A 23893-nucleotide genomic window follows, 5' to 3' on the forward strand; every position below is an offset into this window, starting at 1 on the left:
TGGATTGAGGCTAGCTTTATCTGGGGCCAATAATAAGTGCCTTTTTTTTCCTGGAAAAGATGAGATGTTTTTGTTCAGTTGTGTCATATAGTGGGATATGTACTGCAAATGCAAATCCAGATAATAAACCAGTGTTAGTGCAGGCTTATGTGCACAGAACATGAGACTGGAGTTGTAAGCTAACAATGTAGTTTTGAGATACAACTGACTTCTTTGCCCCCTTTATCTATCCTTGCTGTTGATTTTTTTTTTTGAGAACTTCAGAGGCTGAATAAGACAAAAAAAAAAAATTGCTAGTTCCAGGTGACTATGCTCTTGTTATATATAAGGATGCGTACAGCTCAAATGCAAGGAGTGGTGATTGATTGAGCTAACACAGGAATGTCTGGGTAGTTTGAGATTATTTTTATAGGAGATCAAAGATGGATATAAGCTACTCATTTCTAATTTCACCTCTAATTCTTCCATTTCCCACACTGACAAATCCACACCATGTAAATGCCCATTGCTCCCACTGCCATGTGCTTGCTCATTTTGCTGAGTTCTGGCTGTTATGCTGTGATCTGCTCCTTCAATAAACCAAAAGAGCTTGGTTTAAAACCACTTTTGCTATAATTGTTTGTGGCTCTGTTCTTGTTCCTGTATGTGAGAAAGATAAAGATCAGTTTTTTAACTTTGCTATGGTGACAAAGGGGGGGGGGGGGGGGGGGGGAGGGTGCGGAATTATAAATCCCCACCCCTACCTGGTTTTCAGTTAACTCTCGGAGGTCATGTGTTCAGTCCCTGCTGGGGTCAGAGTCTGGCAGGGTCTGGCACGTGATGGTCGTTGCTCCTTAATGCAAAGCCCAGCATTTGCACAAGGGTTTCCTCATCCTCTCACAAGAATGGCTGCCAACCACAGGGTAATGTGACTCCACTGTGGAGGGGAAAAGATGAGTTTTATATGTAAAATTGCTTGTAACACTGAATCACTTCTGGATGTTAAGGTCAATATGTGCCTAAATTGCTCTAAGTAACTGAGTTTATTATAATTCCTCTGTCACATTCCCTTGCTGCAGCTGTGACACTCGTCTGTGTAATTTAATTATACAGTTGTGTTTGCTGCTGTGTGTCTGTTGTTGCTATGAGCATTTACATTTTTTTTTCCTCTACAGTTCTGTAACTTAAACAAATCTATTGAAGTGTATTTAACCTGAAGTAATCCAGAATGTGTGTTGCTCTGGGCTGTGTTTCTCAGGAACTTCCTTCTGCAATTCTGTATTCACAAAAGCAGTTTGCTTTGTGTAAAGATGAGAGGGAGGATCATCCCTTACGCACCGCCCACAGCTGTAGGTTTTCTTTGTGTTTAAAACAGCTTCAGTCCACAATGCTATTGGTGCTTTCAGTGGGTGTCTTTTGACAGCGTGGACCTATATGGCAAACTTTTGTGCTCACGTATGTGCATGACTCCAATTTTCCAAAGAGTTCATTTGTATGGTCACCTGAAAATGTCAAAGGTCTGTGGGCTGAGCCTTGTTTAGCAACCTGGTGAATGCCTATTGGAGGGCAGAAAGTGCAGGACCTGCTATTTTCATGATAAACTTTCTCTGAGGATTTGATACAGCTTTTAAGTAGGGATTCATTGTATGCCCCTGTCAGCACTGTGTTGGGTAGAAAGACTGTGAGTAAAAAAAAAAAAAACAAAACTAAATATCCTGGAATGCTTGAAGAGAATGCTTAAAGGGGGCAAGGGGACTTTACATACTTTTAATGAAAGCATCAAAATACAATTATAGGCAGAGAGTAACTAAAAATATTGTAATGAATCTAAAAATGAGAGATTAGTATTCTTAAGCCTAATGGACATTCTTGTGTAAGTCTGATAAGGTGGCTTGTTAATACTCACACTTTTTTCTATTTAGTTGGTAAATTATGCATAAAGGACAAAACAGAAGTAGTCACCCAGACATTCACTTCATTTGTTTGACTTTTTTATCCATTGTCTTTTATGGTTTATCCGTTGTCTTCTGTGGCTTTAAACAATAGGTGAAATATGCTGATATCTGTGCTGATACAATATGTAATAATGAATGTTAATTTTTACTCTGTATGCTCTTTTTTGAAAATTAAATATTGCCAACGGTCACTTTTTTTTTTACATTGAATTATTGGACATACCAAGAGGTGGGGAGACTGCTAAGGAATGAGATAGAGTGCCTTGGGGGCAGGAATAGGAAACAAATGAGAGAAGGAATGTGTGGGGAACAAAAAGGAAAACAGATTGTAGGAGACTTAAATCCTGTGGTAGGGAAAACAGTAGAGATATCAAAAGAATAGTCAACAGAAAGGGGGAAAAGTGCTGACTTCATATCATCTGTATCTATTAAGATGAAACTGTCAGGAAATTTCTAGGAAAGGAAGAAAATGCCCGAGTGCCTTTTTTCCAGAGAAAGGTGGTGGAGGCAAGGTGTTTCTCTTGGCATTGTTTACTTTTACTGCAAGCTGTATGAAAATATCTTCATACGGAACCATGTTTATCTAAGTGGGAAGTTCACTTTGCATTTAAGGGGTTTGAATTTTAATTTGAAGAGGATACAGAATATAGTTTTCAGTCAAATTAAGATGATTGGATGGAATAAAGCTGTATTGTACTTGTATAAATGTTATCTGCATGTAGAAAATAACTCGTGAATTATTGTGAAATAACAACATGGGGCTCTATTCTCCAGCAATTAGAAAATGTCATAAAGCCAGCCATCAAAAAAAAAAATAATCTGAGTTTTCTTCTATGAAGCATAATTCCCATTTGAAGGACAAAAGTGCTTTCTTATTCTGTTCTCAGAATTTGATCTCAGGGATTTCATTCCTCAATAGGATTTTGATTGATTTTATTTTAGTAGTTTTATCTTATTTCATAATGTTTGTATTAAATCAGGTACCTCTGAGCACTTAATCATTTTTAGTCTCTAGGTTTTTGTATTTAATATTATACTTGCTGTCAAAGTTTAATATAAGTAAGAATCATAATAAACAAAACTCATTGATCAGATGCAGTGAACTACAGCAGTGACAGGCAACCAGAAGCCTGATGCAGAAATTCTTTTGTAATAAAGAGACACCTATTGACTTCAGTCAGTTTTGGGTCAGGCCTCAAATGGAAACAACCCATCTATGCTTTCCGTTCAGGTCAGTGGGTGACCTGGAATATGATAGCCATTAATCCACTGTAATAACTGTGTGTCCTTACTGAGAAATGGGGATGAGAGAGACAAATGGTAGGACGCTGCCCTGTCTTAACATGACGTAAAAATGAAGAACCTGCAGCCCAGATGAGAGGGAGCTGATCTGTAAAACCAAACTGTCCTTCAAGCACCCTTATCATCCATCTGCTGGTCATACATGGCGAGGGAATTGACTGGCATTGCCTGTGTGGGCCCCACAGCTGCTGGAAGCTCCCAGGCCTTACTTTTAGGCCGTGTCCACAAGAGGACATAGGCGATGGTGATGTGCCATGTGGACCTGCTCAGTGATACTCAGCTCCCTGCCAAGGCTACCTAATGCTGCTGTGCTCAGAGGAGAGCCTCAACTGAGTCATCTGTTTAGAGAAATTAAAAGACCTGTTCCCTCAGTTCAGGAGCTATGTCCCTGGGGCGCATTAAACTCAGGCATTAGAGAGGGAAGGAAGGAGCCTGACTGTAGGGAAGACTACAGCCTACTGCATGGTCCTTTTATCTGGAATGAGACAGTCAGGAAAACCTGATTTTCAGCCCTTCCTCCAAGGATTTTCCTCCATAATTAAATATTCATTAGACAAGAGAGCTATATCTTGATTATGTGAGTGTGTACTGGACAGGCTTTGATAATGGCTGTGGGATTAGGACACCTGTGATAGTGTTGTAGATAAAAGAAATAAGCTTTTGGAAACAAAAATGAGTTTTACTTTCCAAGTGCTCATTCTAGTATTGCCTGAAAATAAGCCCTAGTTTACTGGCAAAGCCCATAGCTTCTTAAAATTTATAATTTTACACGATTATACAATGTTTCAACCCATATGGAGACAGTACAAAAATAATGCATCTACAAAACCTCCCAGGAGAAGGTGAATGTTAGTAAAATGAAAGCTGCTGGCACTTTTTTACCCTGGGTTTGGGGGTGAGGGGGGTGCAGAGATGTTTGGGGGGGGGGGGGGAATGTTCTGAGAATAAAAATTAAATGATAGAAAATTAAACCAGGTAACCAGCATCATGCTGGCCATTTGGATAGAGTATAAAGAGGTTTGGATTAATTGGTGCTAATGAGACTGTTCTATTTAGGGGGTTATATTGAAATACCATTATCCTTCCTGTATGTGGTGATGAAGCTCTTCTGTATGGTCTTCAGGGGCTGGCATAAAAACTTGATTAAAAAAATTAAAAAACCTAAAAATTTATATTTAGGTATTTGTACTGAAAAAAATAGAGAAATGGATCATAAGAGATTTTTTTCATGATATCTGTAACCTAGAATATACCATTCCACTGACTTTAGAACCCTTTTTCCACACACACAAAAAAAAAAGCTAGGTTGTGTTAATGAATGCAATACTCAGCTGGCTACAACCTGTATAACTATCTGTTCTCTCAACAGCTTGTTTCTGGATGTCTCTATGTAATATACTGTTAGCTTTAAGGAAAGAGCTGATACTTGTAGAAGAGATGTACTTAGGATTTTGCTTTTCCCCCCCTCACTCTCTTTTGAAAAGCTGTATTTTCTGGTGGCCTTGTGTCACATATTATGTACTTCTCTCTACTATTTCTGCCTATCCCCTAGAGTTTTTCTGTTGCCCCAAAACTGTTGGGGATGTTGAAAAGTTGTTGACTATTGTGTGGTCTAAATGCAGAGTTCCCTATGCTGGGGAAGGCTCCAAGCACCTCAGCAAGCCTCCTGGCTGCCTTCTGTAACAGAATGTGGCAGACAGCACTGGCAAAGCTTGGCCCTGAAGTGCAGGGTACGTGCTTTGTTTTCTATGCCAATAGATCTGTCTAGCCAATGCACAAATGCTATCTTTAACACAATCTCTGAGCACTATACTCACAGAACTGTTTCTTACAAGGATTAATGAGCTTGTAAACTCTGAAGTTATTTTGGGGGTATTCTTTTAGCAAGTAGAGTTTGTGCTTGTAGCTTGACTTGGGCTTTCCCCCTTTCTGGGGAGGAAGGAGCTAAAAGCCCAGGATACTTGGTGTGGCTAGACTTAAAATATTTTAAGATCCTGGTCTTGAAAGCTGCGTTTCTAAGGATGCCTTTGCTATCTGTATCCTCCCTGCTCTACCCCCATATGTGAGCACAGATATCCCGTACTATTTGGTAAGGAAGAAAAGCTGAAAGAGGCTGGAAGCAACTTTCAGTGTAGTAGTGCACCTGCTAGCTTTAGGAGCACAGACTGCAGAAACAGTACTGCCTCTGGCTTTGAGAACCTGAAATGGTGAATGATGCTTTGGTGTTTGGTGGTCTGGCGGCAGAACTGAGAGGCTGCTGATATGGCTCCAAAAGGGAATAGCAATATATTTGGGGGGGGGGGGGGGGGGCGGGCACTTTGGTTACAGAATATGTTGCTATGTATTTACTTGAATTGATCAGTTTTACTGTTCTATTCAAATATTTTAATGTTCTATTCGAATACTTGTTAAAAACTTTAAATCAAGAAAATGTGGGGTCTTGAGTGATGCAGCTTTAGCGACTGCTTATCAGCCACTCGTGAATATGAATACTGTAGAAGTTAAACTGTGGCACTTCTCATTTTAAGGTGAAATTGAATGACCTGAAAATGGATCCATCTTCCCCTGTGCTACCAGCAACCATTTTAGAACAAACTGCCTTGCGGCTAGGATGCAGTCCAGCAGACAAGAAACTGGCTTTTCACTTAGATGAAGAAGATGAGTTAAAGCATCTTCGTGAATGCTTCTGCATCCCAAAAGTCAAGGATCTGCCTCCAAGTGAGAATTATAATTACAGCGGGATGGTGTGGGGGGAGGGGGAGAGGTTCTCATCTTCTGCATATGTTTATCACAAATCATTGGAAATCATTGTCACTTATGAGATAATTGAGCAATTGCAGTCATATCTGAGCACAGTATGTCCCTGGTGTTACTAAATCAATCCATCAACTTATTCTAGTACCAAAAGCTTTATGCTCTCATTCCCTTCCTGAATAAAATGTGAGGATACAGTACTTGCATGGTGCTTATGCTGTCAGTCAGCTGCTTTGAACAATATAGTGACTGATTGAAAATTATAGGCAGAAGCATTTCTATCTAATGGTTTGAAACGGCAATGTCGCTTACAGCTTATACCAAGGAAGCAACTGTGCTGAACTATAATATAGTTTGGTATTACCTATCTAGTTACAATTATTTTAGTTAATGAAAGAGATGGTACATACATTATATTAACATTTATGCCTTATTGCTGGTAGCTGAGATTTTCTTCCTGAGGCCAAATGGAAGACTGTGCCTTAGAACAAATAATTGATCTGAGCAAATAATTCATAATGAAACCTTTATTTGAAGATCGCTTTCCGACTTTCCTCATGCATTGCCTACAAAAAGATAACTGTATGTGCTCCAATGTAGCCATGTGAAATATGCCCTACATTTTTCTGACTCATTCCTGGTGTGTAGGTTGTTCTGAGGAGCCTGGGTGTGGGAGCAGGGGCACCTTTGATCAGGTAACTGAGAGGACCTGCTGTGCAGGGAGCTGAGCAGCTGGGGCAAGCCAAGAGGGAAGCTTTTGCTTCATATCAGTAGTCCTAGCAGAGAGAAAAATACAAAACATTTCCATGTTTGTGTGTCCTGGTGCTGTGCTGGGTGATGTTGCTGATGGCTTTTGTACCCACTGCTCCTGTTGCTGCTGTGTCGGGCCTAAACCAGGGAAACCTGGTGGAAGCATCTACCTCCAAAGGTGTTGTGATCCTGGGCTCAGCTCTGCTTCCCAAGTACCATCTGGGTTTATTTTCAGCTCACCTGTTGAACACATGGGGAACAAAACCGTGCCTGTAGAAATGACATATTTCCTTAGGTGGTAAACATGCATAGGCATAATTGCTCCTTTTCCACCTTGGCAGAAAGCTTCTATCAAAAAATAAGGAAAAATAGCATATATCTTTCTTGCAAAATATTTTCTTTTTCTAGTAGAACCAGGTAAAATTGTTTCCCTTTTTCTGAAAAGGGACAGTGCTGATGGAACTTGAGAAATTTACAGTTCCACTCACCAAGTTATTTTGGAAAAGATCTGTGACAGAAAAGTGTCAATTGCCTGAATTCCTGGACATTTTCTGAAAGTATCTTAGCCTTGCATGGAGATGCTGAAGGCAATGATGAACGCTGGGAATGCAGTCTGCTCGTGTCCTTAGGATAGGGAGGTGACAAATCATAGTTGTCTATGTACTGGTGGTATTGGCTTATCTTTTTCCATGTTTAAATCATTGAGTTTTGCTATTTATATTATTCAGAGCAGAGCTGGGCACTTCACAAATATTTAAACTAGATGCTTCCCCCTGCTTGAAGTAGGTGCTCTCAGCCTGTCTGCCAAGATGTGGTTTTTACCAGTCAGATTAAGAGGGTTTCCCAAACTCCCCCCTAAGTTTAGGTATGATTATTCTGTACTCGTACCACTTCAGCTGCCACTGTGCTGCTGGAGCGTGATCTCCAGTGCAGTGTAGGAACAGGATCTTATGTCCCTTCTGAGCTGGAAAATGCTAGAAGGCAGTCTGAGTGGTCCTTATGCTGCTCTGTGTGTTCTGGCTGCTCTGTTACAGTCCAGCTCAACAAATGCATCTGAACTGAAGCTATGTCCTTGACTGCAACATGTCATGAGTCTCAAGATTATGGAAGCTCACTCACCAGTGTAGTGTTTCAGCAGCTTCAAATTAAAAGATCTTTCTTCTGAGATGTACACAGAGGTTTTATACCTTATGACAGTGTTTACTGCATCCATTCCAACCTCCATGATAATCGTTTTTCAATTACCATAATATTCAGACCAAAAGACTGTATTTCTTACCCCAGTTACTGTAATACATAGACCCGAGACCATAGATGTCTTCTAGTGAAGATCAGCAGCCTATTAATTCCAGTTGAACAGCATAGAGAACCCATCATTCTTGGGTTCCCAAATTGACAGTTTTTCTTTTTTTCCCTGTCTCAGTTTTCATTGCTTCAGCTGTCAATAGGAACAGCTTCCCTGCTGAAAAACAGCAGGGGTGTAAAAATATATATATTTACATTGTGTGTCTATGGAGTAGAGAGATATCTCATGACATTTATCTTAGCACAGGAACAAATCCTAGATAACGTGCTTAAGATAAACGTCATTACAGAGATTAGCCATCAAATATTCTTTATATATTTACATAAAATGCTACAATGGGGCTTTAAAATTAAGCCTTACAACAATCAGATGAGAACATCCATAGGAGACATGCAAGATTATGTACATTAAAAATATTTAGAAAGTCATTATATTAGTTTAATTTTATCAGCTGTCACAGTTTTCCATACTGTTTGTTACATTAATCAGGTAGAAACAACCAGCAGACTAACTCCCTGGCAAATCCTTGTGCTTTTATGGGTGAGCCTGAGGGACAAGGCACAGGTGAGCAAATAGGAAAAGATGACAGAGGGCGATCTAGTGAAACATTCACATGGTTAGCTCAGAGAAATGATAACAAAGTTTTGTTAATGCTTTTTCTTGCATGGGGAAGGAGGTAGGAATGACTAGATTGCAGTCAGGTGCCAAATCACCAATCTGACTAAGGCTGTGGCTTGTGTTCTGTCATTTTATAAAGGAATTGAGTATCATTTGGGTTTCTTGGGACTAAAAAGATGTCCCAGGGTGCAAGCATTGAGCTATGTTTCCCTGAAGAGATAGGGTAAGAGATAGGGTTTTTTTTTTTTGGAGGACTTGGGAGTAGGAAGGGAATAGGGAGGTGTGGAAGAGGCGATCTTTCAGCCTTCAGCAGGGGATAGGATTCAGGTAATGTATAAGCAGATTTAGTTCTTCTTTCTGGTTAATGAAAACACTGTATATTGTCCATTTTTTGGACCGAATATTTCTGACAACATACTTTAAGGACATGTTTCAGTAATTATCTCCTGTTTGTTGTATGCCAGCCTTTATTTCATCAGTTGTGCTTGTTTTTATTTGAAAACTGTGCATCTTGTATGTCAATCACAGCTCCACCAGAAATAAAAATAGCCAATTTCATGAGAAATGAGGGTAAATTGGGGAAGATAACTAATCTTAATATGAATGCATGATTGTTAAAAAAAAAAAAAAAGCACAATGACAGTGGAGGTTTTTCAAATGCAGTGAAATGCTGGTCAGGAGAAGGTGTGAAATGATGAAAATGCTGTAAGAAGAAAAAAGAATAGTTTGAGAAACAGCAGTGGTTCAGAATGAGTCTTTTAATGATGTTATAGAGGATGAAATAAGCAGTCTTTTGTGAAAAGGAAAAGATTACGGCCTGGTATAGAGTTGATAGTATGCGCCCCCCCCCCCCCCCCCCCAAAAAAAAAAATCCAAACAGATGTAAAAGTAGAAAAACACACTTTGTTAAAGAAATGATGCTGGCCTTCTTTAGCAGTAACCCAAGAGGTGCTATCTGGAGAGGACTGTGGTGCAAAAAAAGCTGACTTATAATTCCTTACCTTTATTTAATGCTTGCTTGGAATATAAAGAGTGTTAGTGAGATTTAGAGCTCTGAATTCTTGAGCAAAGATCCTTCTCTCTATTCCCAATGAGACAGTATTGTTGCATTTCTTGATAGGGAAAGAGCTGTTAATAGAACCAATTTAGGAGCATGAATAATATTTATACCTCTCTGCTTTCATTCATATTAAAATCTGGATGAAAAACAGACATAGTATCTGTTATACAGATTAGGCTGAAATTGCTCTCTGACTTATGCTTTTTAAAAGCTTCTAAAGCTTTAATTAAGAAATTACCTAAGTTGTCTATACTTTTGAAAAATGTGTTTCTGGTGAAGTTCAATGATGTTGGTAATTGTTTGTGTGAAAGAGTAAGACACCTCTTCCAGGCATCTAATCTATTTTTCTGCAGCTCTAACATAACATTTTTCTGACAGAAATGCAATCTTGTTTGATCCTAGCATGTATATTAAGATATTCATTCATCTGATCTGAGATATATCAGCTATGTTTACCAAAAATACATGTAATGTTAGCTTTTAGGGTTTTGTAAGTACATGTGTAGATGAATATAAATTACTTACTACTACTAGAAGGTCACCATCATTTGTCCCTCTAAGATTCTCAAACATGAGAAATAATAGGAAAAGGCAGTGTTTGGATTGATAGATGATGACACGGGGTAATTAGATTGTTCAGAACCTCACTAGAGCTATTATTTATAAATTTCCAGCGCCTTGCTTTTCTCCTAATCATCAAAGGATTTGTCAACATAGATTTCCTCCTCCTCAGATGATGACATGAAGTACAGCCCACAATATACGCTGACAAGACGAGAACTTTTGAGACTGCCTTAAAATATTCTGTGCGATGACTACATTTTTCTAAATAGCAGTTTAATCATGCAGGTAGATCTTACATGAAAGACACAGATTTACCTAGTCTTAGCTTTTATTAAATGCACAATTCAAGTAGTTTCACGACCTGAAGTAGGAATATATTGATGATGGAAGAAAAGTGGATGGTCTGGTCAGGGAACTGCTCCCTCTTCACTTACCACTGGTTATGAACCTGACAAAATCAGTGCCAGTGGCTGCTTCCTGTGCAGCCCCAGAGACCTGGGGATTTAATGCTGCCTGAGCTCACATTAGTTCCAAAATAGATATAGATGGACTTGGCCAAAAATTGCAGAAGTGCAGCAGAAATAAATGCTTCCACATTTGTATTCCTTCTTGGACCCTTTTCATGAGGTCACTTGGATGGTGTCCTGTGGGGAAGGTCAGGATGTGGCCCCTCTGTTTGCATGTGGGGCCCACGGCACCCTGGGGTGCTCTGGAGCAGGCAGCTCTGGGTGGGTGCATTCCCTCCTGTGCTCATGCCCACTCATGTTTCTGTGGTTTTCCTCCACAGCTGACCTGACCCTGGTGAACGGAGATGAGAGCTGCATATACTTCGCTGGCAATTCTCTTGGGCTCCAGCCAAAACGAGTGAAAATTTATCTGGATGAGGAACTGGACAAGTGGGCTCGAACGTGAGTGTGCTGCAGTGTGTAAAATGCCAACCCATGCTTCAGAGAAGGGCTGTGTTTTATTTTGGGGTCTGCCTCAGAATGGCTCGAGTAGAGTGTTAAACCCATCCCGACCCAGCAGTAAAACATGTTCAGTGTTTCCGTAGCACTATTTAAATCTCCTTTGAAGGTATGAGCAGTAAAAGTAGCAAAGAAACTTCCAACTTTGATAACCTGTGCTGCACCAGGCAGCTCTGCTTTGGCTCCTCTGGAGGGCTTGTGCAGTTTAACCATCCCCTTCAATTGCTGCGTGTGTTTATACACAAGATGCACAAACTCACTTGGTTAGTGCTGCTTGCTGCTGAACATGATTCAGTTTCAGGCCCTGTGATTTTTCTAATTCATATTTTAACCGCTTGTGATTCACTTTGTGGGTGTTGTGGTGGGGCTGGCTTCCCTTGAAATGGCACGGAGCACAAGTGGTGCTGCTGGCAGATTACCAGCTCCTCTTTAACCAAGTTTATGCCTGACAAGTTCACTTTATTTAGAAAGAAGCATCGCTGTCTCATCAGGAGCATCTCTGCAAGGAGCTGAGTGTGGATTGCAACAAGCTCTGCTGAGCAGAGCTGAAGTAAGAGAGCCAGGAGGACGAGATGCCTTTCAGCAGTGTCCCTTATAGGAAAAGGACTTTGTCACTTCAAATGAGGGACTTTTAGAAGCTTCCCCCCCCCCGTATGCCTGCATTTTCTTACATTATACTTTTTTTTTAAATGTAGAGTCTGTGCTTTGAGGTATCAACACCTGTCTGAGCAGCTGGAGCGGGGAGAAGAAAAAAGATAACTAGAAACCAGGGAGCTGAAGGCAGGAAAGGAAAATAACACCCAGATGAGTGAGTGAGCTGGGGAAGAAGAATACATTACAGGGTACGGGATGTGAGTGGAACCTATGTGATTTCATGGTGAGAAAGCAGAGGAAATATGTGGAGGCAGAAGGGAAAAGCTAATCCTGCTCGCTGGGCAGCTGTGTTCCAGAAGAAATGATGTAGATGGAGGCTGCCTGTTGTAAATGTGAAAACTTTGTAGCTGCTGTTTTACTTGTTAATATATAGATGCTGTGAGTTAATAAAAGTGGTTTACTATTTCTTATTTATTGCTTATTTTCTTATAAGTGAGAAGAAGGTTGAGAATGAATGGGAGTGAATTTGAACTTTGGGAAACACACTTTCCTTCTGGTTATTCATTCAGCACGGCACTGCAGTTTCTCTAGTCATTTGAAAAAATTGCAACCCTGTCCACTTCTGTATGATTATCGTACTTTATCAGGGAAATAGCTGAGTTCTTTCAAAAGCTAAAAGTCAGATAAGTCTTATCTGTTAGTGATGCACTGGGAGTGCAAACATATTTCAGCTCCCTCACTGTACCTTTTTATTGGTTTGCTTCCATTCTTATGTTTGCCTTTGCTACAGTGAAGCATAATTCCACCCCCCGTTATTTAAAAAAAAAAAAAAGAAACTTGAAAGAAAAGGGTAAGCAGCATCTTTCTCCAGAAGACCAAACATGCCTTCAGTAGCTGTATCCAAGGGGGAAATATGGCTGAGCATGATTTCTAACCATCAGAAGAGCAGGAGCAAACCTAGGAAGGCTGTTTGCCAAAAATACAGCTCAAATCCCAACAGATTACACGGAATATATCAAAGCTTAAAATAAATAAAATGAAATAAAATTTACAAAACCCTGCTAGCTGCAGGTGCACCTAAAGCAACTGAGAAAGTCAGGGTAAGGTCAAGGTAAACCTGAACAGAGCAATTTATGTATAAAGAAGCTGATGTGGGCAGGGACAGAGGATCAGGTGCCAGGGGCTGTGGAGGAATAGGTAGCTGGAACACATAGTTGCTTTTATTCTGGTCACCAAGGGCAGAAGGTAGGTGTTACTAGCTGAAGCCTGTTCAATGCCTTGTATGTTGGCAGCGTGGAATTTAATGGCTGTGGCTCGGATAAATAAGTAGCGAGTATCTAAGAAATGGCATATGAATTAGACACATCCTTCAAGTCAGCAATGATATAGATTCTGTCTCTTAGAAAATGTGATAAACCAATTTGTTTGCTGTGTCATGGGACTCGTCTCAAACAGCCACTATATTGTCAGTTTAAGCTGTTTTCACCACTTATAGCTGATAGCAGGAGTGAAAAGGAAGATTATCTGGGAGCTGTCGGCAAGGGCAGAGAAGCTCGTAGCTCCAGCTCTGGGTGCTGATGGCTGTAACTCATTAGAGCAAGGCCTGCAGGGGAAGAGGCCTTTTCATGTGTGTTTTTCCTCTTGTTGTGTTCCCTCTCGCAGCATCACAGTCTTCCTCACACACACAGTTCAAATGGAGGGTTATAGCTTTCTTCTCATACATCTGACTACCGCGTACCTGTTCTGTTCTGGGATTCTTTCTTGGCATGTTCCTTGGTCTCCTCTTTTATGTTAATGTATAGAGACTACAGATTCAAGCCTCTGGCGTTCTTAGCGGAGATCTAAAAGGAGCCTTTGAGGCTTCATCCTTTTTTTCCTGTTTTGATTTCTGCTAAATCCAAGATTTCTTGAACAGGGGCAAAAAGATGACTTGTCTCCTTTCTGCTTAGCCTAAAGTCAGTAACAGCCTTTTTTTTCCTTAAATCTAAAAGACCAAGGTTCAGGTTACTTGCCTAGTTGGATAAAGGCCAGTAGATGCTTTGCAGTGTCTTGTTTTCCCTTTTCTCTGTCAGAATTGTTTACACAATTAATGTATTTTATAGAATCATTATTGCGTGCAAACATACTCGGAAGTGCGAGACATTGCCCGCTGCAGTAACTCATTAAAGTGGCACTGTGAAACCAGAAGGCAGTCTGCTGCAGCACAGCTACGTGCTTGTGAAGGGCTGGAAGGGTGACTGGGGAGGGGAGAACCTGTGATGGGGAAGTTCTGAGGATTAGCCTTGTTTAGTTGAGCAGAATGAAGACTGAAAGGCAAAATAGCTGCTCTCTGCAAATGTATTGTGAGGTAAACACAGGAGAGAGAAAAGGAACCACGTTATTTAATATGCTGGTATAGTAAATATAAACTGGAAATTAATGTATTCAGGCTAGAACCTAAATATATATACTTCAAAGCACTGAAGCAATCTGGTAGCAACCTTCCGGTACAAGTAGAGTAGAAAAAAATCCAAGTCTAAGGAGGGCTTTGCAATATAGCACCTGCAGTAGCAAAAGGCTGTTTTCAGTGCACCAAAAGGTGTCTTTGGTTCTATGTGCCTGCAGGATATAACAGCCTTGCAAACAGGAATGCAGCTTGGTGGGGCTCAGGCAGACCCACTTCTGCCATTCTGCAGGAGTCGTCTGCTTTGTGCATTTCAGCAGATTGCATGTTAGAGCTGTAAATGTATGCTTTAATACCTTGTTTTTTTAGTTTTTCCTTCAATCTACTGCTCCATACAGTTCTTGTTCCTTGGACATGTCTTCCTTTCTTTTACTTTTTTTTTCTTAAGACCATCATGAAGGTTAAGGGTTTGTGTTGGCTCCTTAAATATCTTGCATCACTTTTGGCAAAGGAGCAAGAAGGAAATTTCCACTTGAACAAGATTTGGATGAGCACAGAAGATTCCTGAAGCTGGCAATTAATTTAAATCCCTTTTGTTACCTCCTTTGAAACCTGGGATCATATGAGAAAATGTTTCTAGCTCCCCTAGTGAGCTTTACATCAACCAGGCCTCAGCAAATAAAATGTGGCATTGTGATTTCTTGCCAAATTGAAAATAAAATGGTAACTGACTAAAAATTAATTTGCAGAACAAGAAATTCTCTCAGTAGTTCAAGAAATAGTTCTGTTTGTATGATGCTTTATGATTTGATGGGCCATGTTTTGTATCCATTAATTTGAGGGCCTTGACTTAAATCTCTCTTACTATCTAGGGTGCAGTGGAAACAAAATGAAAGGTAAGCTCCTCGTGTCTGAGGGGAGTGCCAGAAGCACTGAAGTTGTCCTTAAAGATTATTACCCCCAGTGCCTACCAGAGCTGAGAGAGCGGTGGCATAATATACAGAGATAAATTCTCTGAGGCAGAGCATAGAATTTTACAACCTAAGTGTAATAGGATGTATTGTGCCATCAGCAAAGGCTACAGAGCTTCATGTGATTAAAATAAAAAAAAGGGTCCAAGAATATGCCTTTAACTACCATTTTAGCTGCAATAATTTTTGTCTCTTGGCATTTATATTGGCCATCAAGAGGGAGGCAAGCTGTAAGATGTGCCATAATAATAATATGAATAATAATTAATGCTGTCTCTATCCTCTTTCACTGTACTTAATTTTTCATGTTTTCTTCTCAAAATAAAATATTCTCATGCCTGAAATCTCATATCTGTTTTCATGAAAACTTGGAAATTTATTCTGAAATTTTGTTAGTCTTGTGTTTTGGTAGAGACAGCTTTCACCAGTAAATTCCCATTAGGAGGACACTAATGGCTATAAAATCAGAGAAAGCTAATGAAAGAGAATCCCATAGGTAGTTAGGGCTTCTTTTTCCCATCTTATTATGTTCGCTATCCTCTTTCAGAAAAAAACAGGTCCCCTTGGGCTGGGAGTCACCAAAAATCTTTTTTCTTTAACTGTCTGCATTATCCCTAAGTCCCCTAATCACTATATTACAGTTAAGGATAAGAAGGGAAATTAGCAATAAATGTCTTGCTGTTTGTGAAACACATACCACTGTCTTCAGGGAAAGCAGTAGCATCACATCCTGATTGGAGAAGCTAGGAAGAGCGTTTTTTTTTCCCCCTACCCAGCCTTTGCTCCTCGTCTACAAAATGTTCTTGTAAATGAGTGCTATTTCATACTGCCTGCTTTCTGCTCTCAAGATCTCATCAGAGTAATTCTGAAACTGAGAAAAGCAGTCAGCTGCTGTACTGTGACCTTATCCAAATTAAGGACTGAGGTGGGTCTCTTCATCAGTGGAGGATTAAACTTGTTGAATATAGCAAGACAGTATTTTATCTGCAAGAGGTTCAGTTGTACGTGTGTTCCTCTTCAGCTATTGGCCTAAATAGTAGCTATTCCAAAAACAAAGTGTTTCACAAGGATAATCATAAAATGGTTAAAACAAATTGCACTTTTGGCAGCAGTTTGTATTTTCTTCAGGGCTGTGGTTCTTCTGCTGTTATCTCTAAGAGGTGTGAGTTATGCACAAGTTAGTCAGAGCCTGACTGTAAAGGCACCCAGGTTATTTGTGGGATATAGAACAAAATTCTGCCTGACGCAGAAAAGTTGAGTGGATAAAATCTGAATAGGCTAAAGCATGGGAAAGTTAAAGCATGTCAGCCATGCATGCCATCCTTTTTCCTGTCTTAATCTGCCAGAAGTCTTATTTTGAGTGAGTATGTGGGCTTGTTCCTCTTTAAAAGGTTTGTTACTTGTCCATTTTCTTTCATAACAGCTTCTAGGGCTTTTTAATTTCTACCCAGTTTCCTACTAGTGTAGTCCCTTTTTGAAGCAGCTTTATACTCGGTTCACATGCAGCCTGGCAGGTACCCTGTGGTGCTCAGCAAATATCAAAATCATCCAGTGTAAGATGGAAGCCTAGAGCGATGTTCCCCTGGATTAGCACCATTATTACTTTTCTCAATCTGCCTTCATTTGCATTTAAATCTGTACTCTATCTCCAGTATATTTAAGGAACTCTGCAACTTTTTATTTTTGTATGCATGGTGGCTACTTTAGAAGTTTACTTCTATCACATTTGAAGCAAAAAATAAAAATCAGAGCAGTTAATCCAGAACTGAATGTACACATCTGTCTCTCCAGAGTAGTGGTGCATTCATGTCTAAGGTGTCAATATTATCCACTACAGATGGGAACAGTTTGCAAAATAAAGTTTTAAAATGCACTCTGTTAAAACAAAAAGGTTTAAACACACTTAGATCTAGAATAATTTGTCAGGGAGAGTGAAAGCAATAAAAATTAATGCACAGCTCTGCTTGGGCAGGTGCTTCCCTGAATGCACATGAAGTACCTGCTGCTTTATGCAGAAGGGTGAGCTCAGACAGGAGATTTGGGTGACAAACTGTTGGACAAGAAATACATATGTCTGGGAGGAAGGCAGTGTTGAAGCCTACTATCCTCTGCAGTGATGATGTTCAACTAGAAATAAATGCAGGAGGTGCAACTCTAGGGTGATTACAGCTGGGTTCATGGGTGCTGTCCTACATGGGGCAAGACCACGCCCTGTCCCTGCCTGCCCCTTCCCAGGGCGCCCTGCACCATGCAGACACTGCCAGGGAAAATCTCCTGTAACTTTAAGGGATTTCTAGAGGAATTTGGGTATCAAAATAGTTTTCCAGTAATTGAAAAACCTGTAGGAAACCAGTAAATGTTTTTAATTTGTTAGTTTATCTAAATATCTATGTTTTAATTGCTATAATAATAGCCATGTGCTCAGTTTCGATGAGTCTTCCTCCTCCAAATGTGGGCTATCCAAATCAATTACATTTCTTAGGACTGATCCCAAGGAAGCAACATCTGTTTTCATCTCTTGCCTCTTCTCTTTCAGAGGTGTTCATGGCCATTTCAATGGTCAGCGCCCGTGGGCTTTGGCAGATGAGTGCATCGTGGACCTGATGGCTGATCTGGTTGGTAGGTGTGAACTACAAGAAAAACCTTTCTCTAGAAATGGAAACAAACTTATTTTAAGATGGAAAGTCCTGATACTTTGCAAGCAGAACTTAATTCCTTGTATTTTTTGTCGAAGTAATTTTTCTGACTGCTTAGTATGTGGCATAACATTTTAAGTCTGTAAGTGATTTAGGAGATAAATGTAGGCAATAATATATGAGCATATGCATATCAAGAAACTAATTGCAGCGAAGGGTTTTTTGGAGCATCGTAAACCACTTGGTCTAACATGTGAAGCCCTTTTAAAGGGCACTTGGCATTACAGATTCTCAGCCTCTCTCCTGGAAGTGAACCAATGAACTTTCCCTTTTGAAAAATGATTTCTACCTAGACATTTTCTGCTTTTCCTCATTTCTTCATCACTTAAACCTAGCCTCATATTTGAGAGCTGCTTATGTCAATGAAGCAGATAATTGGGGCAGGACCTGCTATTTGTAAGTTCCCATTACCCTGCCGTACTCCTCGAGGAGCCTGCGTGCTGCAGGATGTGGGCAGTAAATGCAGCTGGTTATTCTGGAGATTGAAAAGTAGCCCTGGAGACTTCTCCTGGTGAGCTTGCTAGCCACAAAAGCAATTGCCTGAGTTTGAATGCAAATTTCCTCCATCACCTCTTGCTTTGACCTGTATGCAGTTGCTGAAATAATCTTTCGTTGGGATTTCCTTCAGACTTCTCCCTATTAAAAGGGGAAGAGAAATGTTGCTGGCATAGACTTCCACAGATCATTTCTCTTCCCAACCCTTACAGCTGTTGTCAAGGCTAGGTTAGTAGATTCCAGTAAGATTTGGCCAATATTTCCATTTATCTCTTGAGGGTAACTGTCAATACTGACCATATAAACCATGTTATCATTTGTTCATTTATGCCTTCTGTAAGGAAAAATATTAGTTATGTTGACCTATTGTATGCTAGATATTGTCTTGTGTAATTTCTCCTCCAGCTATAGACAAGCGTTCAATGAGAAGGGTGTGTTTTCTCCTTCAAGAAAAGGTAATAGATTCTGAACAGCAGGAAAGACATTAAGGAATGTTTAACAGCAGGCTTATTTATAAATTTAACCGCTAAAGCAAATGAAGGGAACATGTGCGAGCTTTCTGACTTCTCCATGAAGCTTCCTAACCAGTAGAGTATAGGTAATTATTATTGGACCATAACAAGTACAGAAAAACACTTATACTTGGCCTATCTGTGATATAAATACTGAGATAACATAAGTATCAGCATGGCTACACTGAGCATCACTGTGCTGTGTGGAGCAATCCTATTTGCAGTATGAAATAAAACCTGAAATGCAGATCTGTTCTTCTGTCTTCCTGGGTTCTGGTTTTGGAACTTGTTACCTGGTGCTCCTCAGGAGGTGAAGAAAGTGCTTTTTTTTTTTTTTTTTTTTTTTTTTTTTTGCTTTTACCATGTTCAAGGGCAAGCTCAGTGCATGTATCTGGTACATATCACAGAATATAAAAATGTGAGAATATAAGGGTAATCTGTCAAAATGGTGGGCACAGCCGATTTAGGGATTAGCTAATTTTTCTCTGATTTGGTCAGTCTTTTCTGGCAAGTTGATGTTTTTGTTCTGGCAGTGTAGAACTGGGGAGCTGTGGGCAGGTGGAGAAATGTGACTTGTCACACAGCTACCTTGATGAATAGTAAGGGCTTTTGGATTGGTAACCTTGAACTTAATTAACTGGAGGGCAGTTATGAACCCCTTGTTATCACCTTTTTTGGCATCAATTCTGCAAATGTCTGCCATCGGTCTGATGGTGAAACCTGCTGCCCCATGGGGTGATGCTGTGGGCTGTGTGCTGACCTCCCCCCGGTGCCTCTGTCAATTTGACTACAACTTCAGGTTAAATGTCACTGCAGAAAGCAGAGAATCAGGCTTTTCCCCTTTACCATTTGACCTGCAGAGGCTGCCAGCTCAGTGCATATTATTTAACTAAAGAAATATTTTGGCTGTGAGGAGAGGGAAATGAGAGCTTTGCTTAAACTTCACCAAACTTCACCTAATTTCTTGTCAGCCTCCCTATTGTTCTTTCCCCAATCTCATACGATGCCACTTTTTTATCGAATAGGTCAGACTACTCTGAACTTATGACAACTCTGTTCATTTCAAAGTGTGATACATGTATTTTAGATTTCTATGAAAATGATGATGACTGAGGTCACCCTACCAATTAACCTATTTTAGTTTTAAAATACTTCAGTGGAAAGCTTTTCATAGTACTGTTTTCCTCAGCAATAAAGGATGTGTCAATATCAGTTTGGATTTTGTTCTCCAGGCTTTTCTCAGGTTTGTTTAATTAAAATATAAAATGTTCTTTGGGTTGAAATCTGGTCTTCAGATACACACAGCAGCAGGTTTTAGTTTAGATAGTACCCTTATAACTTTTTTCATGATCTACGGATGATGTCCTTAGAAGGGAAGCCAATTAATATTTCCCAAATATTAGATACATTATAACAAGTGGCATTAATATTTATATAACAGTGAAAAGATAAAAAGAATAAATGTGAGGAAAATGTTTTGCTAAAATGATATTTATTATGTACTCCAGCAAGGTTTATTCCAGCGAAGTGTGATACCAAGCGTGCATGACTTGAGTGAATTCTGAATTGCCCTTTTTGGTGATTTTAATGTAAGAGTATAAACAGAATTTTACACTCTTTTTATTCAATATTTAATTTGTTATGGAAGAAGAAGAATTGTCACTTTTCACTCTAAGTAGCAGTAAGCAAAAATTATTTGAGATTTATTCAGGAATCTACTAAAGACTGTAAAATATCTGTCCATTTAATGGTTTATAGTGATATAACACCTTGCTTATTAAATGCAGTCACATTTTCTTGTTCAATGAAAGTTACAGTAGTAAATATGTTGTGAAATGCAGAATCAAGGTCAGTGGAGGCCAAAGCTTTTCTCCACGCTCACACCAAGCACCATAAGGTGGTGCTGGTAACCTCAGCTGCTCCTACCAGACTTTATTAGAACATTACAACCTTGGCAGGATCACCTTCTGATGGAATGAGATTAACTGTATCGGTGCTCCTCTACAGTGTGCACAGGTCTCTGTTGAGGGAAGACTGAGTGCTGAGCAGATTTGTAGTGACTTTGGTAAGGTTTATTTGAAATAACCAAACTGTCTTCTGAATTGGGGCCCTTAGGCCTCTTTTGAATCACTTTACAAAATGCTTTTTACTTATTCTGGTATGGATCAGGCTCTTGCCGCAGTCAGAATGGAGAAGGATGGCAGTGTCTGCCTAACACAATCATAACTGTCTCTGAAGTTGTACTTTGCAAATGCTGCTTCCTTTTATTAAAGAGGAGATTTATCAAGCAGAACATACAGGTTTTAGCCTGTCTTGGAGATACGGTATAAAGTTAGGAAATAAAGAAAGCAAACATAATTGTCTCCTGTGTGCTGGGTCTTTGAATATTGTAATAGGTTAATTGGATCATGGAAAGGTTGCTTTCTGAAACACAGTGCAGGTTATAAAGGATAACAGTTTTCCAATGACACGGATGAGGTTTGTTTTGTGGGCATGAAATTCAATAATGGAAGGCTTTTAATAAATATATAATTTACGGAGGACCAAGACTTACATGACAAATGTAGTGTCATATTTAATTTGGGATGCTAGCATGCAGCCAAAAGTGATCTACAGATTAACCATTTGTTTTATATGGAAATGGTACAGCGGGCAAAGGGTTGCTCATGCAGAGTTTGCTGTGAAAGCCACAGATTTCATGGAAGGAGCAGAGGGAGAAATGAGAACAATACCATTTCTTGATGCTATCCTTTTTTTTCAGCCTCAAGAGTTCCATAGAAATATTAAGACTGCAAATAACACTGTTTTTGAGCTGCAATCACTCTCTAGCTGTCTTCTGTATCTGCAATAGAACAGCAACAAGGTGACCCCTTCCAGCAGCATGGAGCCTGCAGATACAATGCTATCAGAGGGAAGAAAAAGCAAAGGAGAGCAGTTTAAGCGAGGAGAAGAGCTTATTTTTCCTGCTGAAGAACTAAGTTCACTTATACCTTCTTCGCACAAACTTGATGAAGTTCTGAGTGTCTGGAGGAGGGAGATTATTCAGGACACTTTTCATCCCCCCTGACTCATCCCCTGGACAGGTCCTTCAGAGTCCCTGACAGCAATTGACAGATCTTTGTCCAATACTTACAGATTTCAGCAACACAAAGAAGGGCCACTGCATGCCTCAGTCAGAGTGGTTCTTGGCTTTTCCTGCAGTGGCAGAAGCTGAGGCCTGCCTGGCAAGGGTTTATGAAGAAACCATTCATATTCACAGATTTCCAAGTTTTTGGGCTATATTTCCTTGTATTGAGTTCAGCCTGTGGTTATGTCTTGCCTAGGCTGGTGAAGTCATAACTCAGTGAAGCTACACTCCATGGGATGTGGTGGGAGTGTTTCTTCCTGTGTTGGCTTCCTCTGAGGCTGGGACAAGACAAACACAGGATACACCTCTCTCTTTCTTGTGGTTTCCCTTCTTCTTTTTGCCCCATCATGTTTTCCTTTCCTCTTTCTGCATCTCAGGGATGCTGCTGCCCTCCCTGCCTGCACACACTTGTCTTCATCCCTCCCTGCCCACAACCTCTTTCCACCTGCAGCAGACTCCGCTGATGGGCGATGACTGCAGCAACAGCACACAAGCCCATCTTCCAGCTGAAGAGGACTCAACACCCTGATTTGTCAGGGGTGAATTACTGCTTTTCAGTGACAGACATTAGGCAAAATGGAAAGAAATAAGGATTGATTTTTCTCCATATCTCAGTGCAGTGCTATGCCTTGCAGTCCCTCATTCTGCCTGAAACCTTTCACCAGTGGTTGATAAGGGTTTGCGAATTTGTTACTAAATACTTTGTAATAACAACAATTAGTTGGTACTCCATTAGCTCTGTCTGTGATTAGCTGTAGCCAAAAGGCATCTGTTATTACCCTCCCTGGGGCTACATGGGTGTGGCTTCTTGCTAAGCTGCTGTGTTAATAATGGTCTGATATATTCATAGGACGTTTTTGCTAGTTGTTTTATTGGGGATGAGGTTAAGTTTGACATCTCTGTAACCGCTTACAACAGATGATTGTCTCAATATGTTTTCTTGCTTGCTTTACATATAAACTTATGACAAAAATAAGTCTGCAAGGCTTGCTTTACGTACAGACTTATGACCTGATTTTTGTCTGTGGTATTAATGATAATAAATCTGCTAGTGCTTTGCTGGGAAATGGAAATACTTCATTGTTTTTTGTTTTCTGTGGCTGACCTGAAGAGAAATATTTTCCTGCCAGTGTGGCGTAGTGAGTCAGACAAGAAATCTTTTTTCTTCACTGTGACACCTCAAAAGTTTGTTTACTTTCTAGTCTTTAGAGAGACATTGACTCAAAACATACCTTTTTCTCAATGCTGTACTAGATTTCTCTGAAACTGTAAAGAAAATTCCAGCCAGTATGTGTGTGTATATATATATATTCTTTTTATTTCAGGAGCCCAAAGACATGAAGTAGCCTTAATGAATGGGCTAACTGTTAATTTGCACCTCCAGATGGTATGTCTTTTACGATGTTTATTTGATGCTGTGTTGACAAATTTTTCCTTCATTTGTGAATGGTGTTAACAAGTATGCCTTTCCTTTATTTGTTAATGTAAGCAAAATGTTTTGTAGGGACCTTACAAAGAAAGCACCATAATAAAGCATAACTTCTCTTAAGTCTTGGGACTTGTATCTTGAACAATGTAATGTATCAGTCCTCAGAGAGGATACCTTATTTAAAATTCATTTCTAAATAATTGTTCAACTCTGGATTCTACATCAAATTTCAGAACTTGAGAAACTGAAGATTAATTTCTATAAATTTAAAACACATATTTTAGTCCTGTTTATATAACCATATAACAGCACAAAAATCTGTTTGGTTTTATAAAATTGTTGCCTTAGATGTGATTTTGTTATGAACAGGTCTACTGATGGTTATATAAAACTGTCCATGGTTCTCCAGTGCTACCGAAGTCTTGGTTCAACT

General features: G+C 39.8%; 1 protein-coding gene across 1 annotated transcript in view; it reads left to right on the forward strand.

Moving 5' to 3' along the window:
• KYNU (kynureninase) overlaps positions 1-23893 on the forward strand; it is a 60226-nt gene that overhangs the window by 1455 nt on the left and 34878 nt on the right. Inside the window, exons 2-5 of the mRNA XM_040561850.1 lie at positions 5765-5954; positions 11076-11196; positions 17738-17820; positions 23357-23418. Of these exons, the coding sequence (XP_040417784.1) occupies positions 5765-5954; positions 11076-11196; positions 17738-17820; positions 23357-23418 (456 nt within the window). The remainder of the gene's footprint in view (positions 1-5764; positions 5955-11075; positions 11197-17737; positions 17821-23356; positions 23419-23893) is intronic.

Source organism: Cygnus olor, chromosome 6, assembly GCF_009769625.2.
Source record: "Cygnus olor isolate bCygOlo1 chromosome 6, bCygOlo1.pri.v2, whole genome shotgun sequence".
Classification (NCBI taxonomy): Eukaryota; Metazoa; Chordata; class Aves; order Anseriformes; family Anatidae; genus Cygnus; species Cygnus olor.